Source organism: Castor canadensis, chromosome 12, assembly GCF_047511655.1.
Source record: "Castor canadensis chromosome 12, mCasCan1.hap1v2, whole genome shotgun sequence".
NCBI lineage: Eukaryota > Metazoa > Chordata > Mammalia > Rodentia > Castoridae > Castor > Castor canadensis.
In genome coordinates, this window is record NC_133397.1 from 126,028,418 (window position 1) to 126,036,509 (window position 8,092).

At 40.4% G+C, this 8,092-nt stretch overlaps 1 protein-coding gene and 1 long non-coding RNA gene across 4 annotated transcripts in view; both read left to right on the forward strand.

Annotated features, from left to right (window-relative positions):
* Dpyd (dihydropyrimidine dehydrogenase) overlaps positions 1-8,092 on the forward strand; it is a 798,376-nt gene that overhangs the window by 694,095 nt on the left and 96,189 nt on the right. For all 3 annotated transcript variants that reach the window (XM_074050934.1, XM_074050935.1, XM_020161557.2), the window contains one exon: positions 5,864-6,043. In XM_074050934.1, the coding sequence (XP_073907035.1) occupies positions 5,864-6,043 (180 nt within the window). The remainder of the gene's footprint in view (positions 1-5,863; positions 6,044-8,092) is intronic.
* The window catches only part of LOC141414961 (uncharacterized), a 33,734-nt gene continuing 31,692 nt past the window's right edge, over positions 6,051-8,092 (forward strand). The window contains exon 1 of the long non-coding RNA XR_012439981.1: positions 6,051-7,561. This is a non-coding gene — a long non-coding RNA (uncharacterized lncRNA). The remainder of the gene's footprint in view (positions 7,562-8,092) is intronic.

The window sequence follows — 8,092 nt, forward strand, 5'->3', positions numbered from 1 at the left end:
ATACCATCGGTTAGTGAAAATAAAGATCGGGTCATAACTTCTTTTGCAACACTACACCAGAAATTATTTGATGTAAAAGGAATATATCCTGACTAACACCCATGCCCTAATGACTTATTGCTGTTATGAAAATTATTTTTGGTGCCCATGTAGCTTACTGATCTCTCTCTGCGATTTTAAACACTTAAGTATGGTGCCTTTAGTTTTCTACATGCTGAGTATTTAATCTCATTTCAAAGTGAGGAAAGTGACTCACAAACATGCATCTGAGATGTAGCTTGAGCAGAGTTCCATCTGACTTCTATGTACATGCTTCAATTTCACTTTAAGAGATAATGCTTCAAGTCCAGGCTCTTTCCATCTTTGCAGTAAGAATCTCACCCTGTCTCCTGTCTAATGAAGGCTTAGTCTGAGCCTTGGCATACACAGAGTATATAAGGATGCTTTTCAAGATGTAAGTCTTCATAAATGGAAAATTTACCATTAATCTGATTGGTGTCATGTAATTGGAAATAATAAGAAAGGAATAGCTCCCATGAACCCCTGTCACCTCCCAGGGATGCATACAGTCACTTTGTACAGACAGCCTTTGATGAAGTGTGCTTGTGCCTAAAGTGAAAAGCTAGGGCACTGTGTCAGACCTCTACAGGAGACCAAGGGTGCAGAGGGACCTTTGTGGCACACCTCGAACCATGCCATATAGACAGCACCATCTCCCTCCTCAGGGCTATTCCTGCTGAGGATATAGTGGCCCTGATTGAAAACGCCTCACTATAGGGATATTCACACTTATAAAAATAATTAATGGTGGCAATGATCCTTACATTGGCACCTGATGCCCTGCTGTGAAGAAAGATAAACCAGCCTTCACCATAAAGAACTTACAAATTATACTAAGCAAACACGTTAACAGCTATTAAGAGTCCTAATCAGAGCTGTTAAACAAACAATTAAGAGGTGCCATATGAAGTGCACCCATTTAGGCATAGCAGCTACATGTTCAGAGTTTTAAAAGGAACTGTGTACCCTGATTATAGAGTTGAAGCCCTCTGTGAGGTATAAAGATTATACAAGTCACCTTTCTGAGAAATCCCAGTTTCTGAGATCACATCCCATGGGCACAACTCTGTTCCCAATAGCCAGCTTGCATCAAGTAGTGCTTCTTTTAAAGGACCATGAGATGTTAATCTAATCATACAGTAAAAATTAGGAAGACATCTGCTTTGTGGACAGCATTCCAGGTGAAATATCACCCCCGCTTCCAAGACTATTCCAAGAGTGACTGCAGCATGACCCCAGCATGGTGGCACACCCTTGTAATCTCATCTAGGCCAGAGGATTGTGCTAGCCGTAGCAAAGTTAATAAACCCTGTCTCAAAAACAAAATAAAAGCAACAGGACCAGAGACATGGTTCAAGTGGTAGAGCACTTGACTAATATTTGCAGGGCCAATTGTAAGTGGACAATGACAGAGGTGACCCCATTTTGGATGAGGGAGGTAATTTAGAAGCATACATCTACAGAGGCATGAGAAGCAGGTGTCTGTGAGAAGTAACAAATCCCTTAGCAAAAATAACACAATGCAGCTGTACAAGGTGGGTGGTGGGCCCCAAGGCCAAGGTAAGTCGAGCAGACTTTCAAGGTCAGGACAAGCTGAGCAGACCTTCTTGCAATGCTCATTTTGATACGGAGCGAGGTGGACAGGTGGCTGATTTCAGCAAGAAGCTGATTCAGTGCTAACCAATCACAAATATAGTTTCAAGATAGAATAGTTGGACCTGAGCCAGGCAGAGCCCTATGTCACTCCTAGACTTCAGCTATCCTATGGCTTAGCTCTTTTCCTAGAGTCCCTCCTGTGCACGCAGGAACTTTGCCATCCTTTCAATAAATGTTGTGCTTGCTTTGCTCTTAACTCCTGGCCCAATGTCTTCATTTATCAACTTTGCCAGTACAGGAACTGGGGATCAACAATCCTGTATCACAATCCCTGGTAACACACACACACACACACACACACACACACACACACACACACCAGTGTTTACAGCATTGCCCTGAAGTTGGTCACCAATGCAGCACCCCATCCTAAACCTACAGAATCAGGGACTGCATTGGAATAAGATCCCCAGATGATTTTATGTGAATTTTTTTTAATATGCCAGAATCTTGATGGAGGGGGTGAATTCAACTATGATATAGTATAAGAATGTTTGCAAATGTCATAGTGTACCCCCAGTATAATAAAAATAATAAGGCTTTAAAAACAAATAAGAAACAAAACAAAACAAAAAAGAACCTTGCTTATGTAGGCAAGTGCTCTACCATTGAGGTACATGCCAGCCCCCAAAATTCTAAAGGAAATATCAATGTGCAAAGTTCCTACCATCAGATATTCTATCAGGAAAATTAATAGGTTTAATCTCATTGAAAGGTAGAAATTAAATTACTCACTCCAGAAAGGCACATAAATATTGTGCAATTTGCCAAATGATTAAGTGTTTCTGAAGTGGCCACTGCCAGCCTCCAGGGTTCCTAGCGTTGACCATCATTCCAGCCATGTGTAGTCACCATCTTGGAGTTTCTCTTCCCTTTCAGGTTTTGTGTCCTGGTCACACACTCAGTAAAGCTCCCAGTTACACAGAATGCTAATACTGTAGGGTAAGGATACAGAGTGGGAAAGAGAGGGTCTTCTTAACCTCAGGCTGCACTGTGCTCTTCTAGTTCAAAGACACCAAGTCAGCTTTTTCATCACACACCCCCGGACTGAATGTCCCAATCACACATTGTGCCATGTTTGGAGATTAAGAGAATTAATCAGTTTTGTATCTTCTCACTGGAAACATCCAGAGTAAACTAAAATTAAATCTTACTGCTTGCTCCTCTTTCAAAGCAGTTCTAGATTTCTTTTCACAACAGGTTTTTACAAGAGTCGTGAACATCCCATAAACGACATGACAGGATGGGATTTTTCAAAGCCTGATTTCTTATGCTCATATTGTGAACCATTTTAAGTCTATAGTAAAAGCATAACCACAAGCACTACTGTAAAAATAGAATCTTTGTAAAGCATCAGTTGACATTTATGGCTAAAAAAAAATGTTTAAATTATATTAAAAAAAAACCTGTAGAGGAAATTGAAATGATACTCTTTATAATTGTTCTAGAAAAAACCATCAGCTTGAAGAAAGTTATAATGGGGCTAATTAATGCTCAAATTGTTCCTCCTGAGAAGTAGATTCTTTATAAAATGTCAGTGCCTCATAGGAAACTCTAACACTCCGAGACCGGAAATGAAGGGCTGTTGTACTTCCTACTTGGTTTTGTTTGTCATTATTTTTACTCATACTATAAAAGTTACAAGGTAAATTAAAAACATCGAAAATTTTGATCTGAAAGCATGGATTTTTTTTTAAACAAACCAATACCTCTGTTTTGGTTGAAGATAATTTGATACATTTTTAAACCATATTTGTCTGGTTCATGAAATGGCTGAAGGGAAAAATGATGCAATTGCATGAAAACAGATTTTCACTGGCTACGTGTGGCTCACATTTGATTTTATGGCCAGGAGTTCTGGCTCCCACACTTTCAAATTGTGTGGCCTAGAGTCAGTCACTTGACCTTCCCCTGATCCAGTCAAACAGGGTAAACAATACATCTTCAGGGAAATTCTAGAACTAACTGAGATAGCACATTGAAAAGTATTTAACAGAGAGCCTGGCCCATAAGAACTCATCATGTTAGGGATTACATTGGTTTATTCTTATCTCACCATCATTCAATTGATTTTTGACAGAATTTAACATCTGGAAGTCATTCTTTCTATTCTGAAATGCAATGCAAAATGGCTACATACAAACTAACTAAAAAATAAAATGGAAAAGCACTACAACCTATATCCCTAGCTCTCCTTTTTCTCATACAGGAGCCAGCTTCCCCTAAGAGCAGTCAATGTGTCCCCACAGCTTCAGTTCCTTATCCCATCCACTCCTAAGCCACAAAGCAAAACAAACAAAGCAACAGCAATAAGACAAGCCAGTGTCTTGCAGTGCCTCTTCCCTACAGATGCCAACAGCCACCAGTGTCTTTCCCTTTGCTAAGTCTAGCAATGGCTTTCAGCTCTCAGTTCCCCACCCCTCTGCAGCACTTGTCTTGAACCTCTAGGATCTCTTCCCCTAATGGCTTTCTGACTTCTGTCTTACCCTTTCTTTAAAGGGCTGGCATTCAAGGAAGCTCACACTTGCCTTTTTTTTATATACACATCATGGAATCATGGGACTTCATGCTGAAAATTCCTAGGTATACTGTGGGGAGTGGATTATGAAAAGCCTATGAGAATTTGACATAAGCACAGCTGTGCTCAATAATCAGCAGGCTGAGTTTGGCAAGGAAGAGTGCAAAATGCAGCACAGCTCCTTTTCCTGAGTTGTTTATGTTCAGAGAAGTAGGAACGCAGGTTTCTCTTTTTACAGTGTCATGCCCCTCCCCGAGAACTGTTGCTCCACCCCACTTATCACTGGATATAAAAGACTCACTGAAGGAGGACATGGGGTTTTATGGATTGAAGGGGTTGATTGGCTGTCTATTGATTGGTTGTAAGACTGCCACTGCTGCAGCTAAGTTATGCTAGAGATTAGAAGAAACATGGGATGGTGCAAGTCTGAGCACTGAGACTTTCAAGGGAACATGGGACAGTGCAAGTCTGAGGGCAAAGTCTTTAAGAGAGGTTATACTAAAGAAAAGCTAAGAGAAAACTTGGGATAGAGTGGTCTAAGGAAACAGACTTTAAAGAATAGAAAAGAAGACTTTAGAAGTAAGGTTTTTAAAGATAGAGAAAAGAAGCAGAGTGAAAAGAAGAGAAATAAAAAAGCAATGAGACTGTTGTGCGTCTCCATTGAGTTCCCGACACACCTGACCCCAACTTTATGCATGTCTGTCCTCTATCATTTGTCCTTTCTGCATCTCCAGTCGCCCCCAGGTAGGCCAGTTAGGTCAGTAGAATAGGAGCTTGAAAAATCTCACTCCAGTATACATTTTTCCTCTCTCTCTCTCGTACTATGCTAGGCATATGGATTATAATACAATTTATTTAATCAAAGACCTGGAAGACCTTAGGAGACCTTGGAATAGAATCTTATTAATTCTCCTATTTTAGGACATTTCTTTCATTTACTATTCACAATGTCACAATCCTCTATTGGCTACCATTGCCACACACCCTGATACACATGGTCTAGTTTTCCATCCATGATTTCAATGAACCATAGTTTGAAAATATTGGGGAAGAATGTGTCTATACTGAGCTACATGACTTGAGCATAGAGGACAAAAAAGGAGAAGAGCAGATAAAGTTAGAGATCTAGGCAAGGGAAGGTTGGTTTAGGGAAGGAGTGGCACTCCAGCCTCTGCTTGACCACCTCTGGGCTTAAGAACTACCCCACCAACCTCCAGACGGCACATCCAGTGGAGAGAAATGGAGTGAAATATGTGTCTTTCTTATGCTGGACCAAATTTGACTTCCTGAAAACTTAACCTATCTGATCTAATTTTGAACAGCTGTACTGAGGTGTACCTGACCTACTGTGCTTGTTTAAAGTGTACAATTTAATGCATTTTGTGATGTGTGTACACCTATGAGACCATTACCACATCAAGTTAATGAAAGCATCTGTCATCTCTGGAATTTCCCCTTCATCCCTTTGCAGTCCCCCTCCTTCCCACCCCCATCCCCAGGTAGCCATTAATCTTTCATGCCTAGAATAGGGCCTAGTACATAAAACTTATTTGCCAAATGACTGAGAGTGAGCCCTTTTGAAGAATCATGTCTTGGTGTGACACTGAGTGGCTGCTCCATCTTTCCCAGGTGTGCAGTGCTGTTCAGAATCAGGACTTCACTGTGGTCGAAGACTATTGCACTGGCCTCAGAGCTCTGCTTTACCTGAAAAACATCGAGGAGCTCCAGGACTGGGATGGGCAGAGTCCAGCCACTGTGAGTCACCAGAAAGGGAAACCGGTTCCATGCATCCCTGAGCTCATTGGCAAGGTACGTAGTGGCCTCTCTGGTGTTATCGTGAGAACTCCACTGTGGTCAATTTGTCCTTCACAGATTGCTTGCCTTCCCACATTCTCCCTCAAACAGGAAATGTGGTACCTGTTGGATATGATTTCTACAGTAGAATCATTCTGAAGCAGGCTTGATTACAGCTCTATGATGGGTCTGCAAGTTACCTTTTTATAAAACCAATATAACACGAGGTCATATAAAAGAACAAGACTGAAGTTTGTACTGTAAAGTACCTCCCAATTCTTGCCATCTGCACTGCTGCTTGGCATTCTTGCTAGTGGGAAGCTGACTGGGAATTTCTTTATTCTTTAACAAGCCCTGGAAATTATAACATTACCTTTCTATTTTGAAGACAATCAAATCACTGGAGTCCTGAATACCATGATGAAGTTTTTAAAATTAAAATCTCATCAGTATCTTTTGTAACTGCCTCTGCTGTGTGGTTAAACCTGGGCTCAAAAGGTTACAGCCCAACTTTCTTGCTAACTGCTATTTTCTGAGAAATATACACTACATTTACATCTTGTATAATACAGTGATTTTAGCAATTCTTTTCTAAAACAACATTCAGCATTTTGCCTTTGTGTTTCCTTTGTATTATTCTAAACAGACAACCATTGTCAGAAGACATTTCTTGAGTCCCGACGAGGGGAGAAAAAAAAATTATAATTCTTAGTCTTTTCAGCTTGTCACTACATCAATAATTAACTTTAAAAAAGAGAGAGGCAGTATAAAAAGATTCTTTAAGGAAGCATTTAATAATTCAAATGAATCTTAACTTGAAACAGGTCACATGAAAAAGAATGGAAAACAAAAACCATGGGTCCTCTCCCTGGGCTGACAGTGAGGAACTCAGAAAGGCTAAGAGAAACATCACATCGCTGGCTATTTTAGGGGAGAATATCACTGTCCCTCTCCTAACAGATAGCAGAAAATAAAGTATTCTGGAAGAATAATGTGTGTGATTGCAAGTCTCATAATGAATAAGGAAAGAAGAAAAGAAATAAAATCTTACGATGTGGGTTCCAGGAAAACATCATGATAAGTGACTCTATGACTGGCAATCAAACAGAAAGGCTGTGACATTAATATTTATAATATTGTAATTAGCAAGACAGTGTAACTAATCATATTATCACAAATTGGGTCTGTCGTATTCAGACAGTGACCGTTCTTGCCTTTATCAATGACTATCGATAGATACACATTCACAGATGACATTATCCTGGTTTAATGTAGATACCTCAGGAAAATTATTTCTGACGTAAGAGTTTAGGGCCGTCTATAAAAGTATGGTCTCACATTTGGGTTGTTGCCATGTGAACATGAGCGTAAGTAGCGGCACGGCGCTGTGATGGTGTCTCTTTAAAGGACTTTCATCCTCGTTTCAAAACCTACGTGTTCAAATAAACGGTGGATAACAATGGGAGCCCTTGTGCTGATCACAGAAATGGGAATGGAGTTTCTAACATTTGAATCTGAATTCAGACTCTGTTGGTAAGTCCGGCCTTCACCAAAATCGTGAGTGTGATTTTCAGCATTATCAATTATTTTTTTAAAGGACAGATTTTGCTTCTGTGATTATATTGGTGGCTCATTTCTCAACACTAAGTTGAGGAACAGCAGCTGGTCTGATAATAGTTCTGTGCCCCTAGATGGTCTGGCGCAGGCTGTCACGACTGAAACAATAGGGGCGAATGTTCCCTGTAGTGAATATTCCTAGTAGTGAGTCAAAGTTCTCTACATCCATAGTAGGGGTGGCTTCCTTATTGTGCATGCTGGTGTGTGGTGTGGTGGGGGGGGGGCGGTGGGTATGTGTGCATGGGTGTGACTGAAAAGCAACCCTTACTGTGTTTTCCTTAGCTAAAGAATAGCCTACTCTTTGTAACTTACAGAGTTTTCTTGCTATGGGGAAAATGAGAAAAGATGTAGAGCCTTTTTAGAAAGACTCACTAGAAGTAGCTGCATTCTTTAGACAGGAAAGTTTAGTTTGTACAATTGTTACTCTCTTCAATCTTTCACTTATAG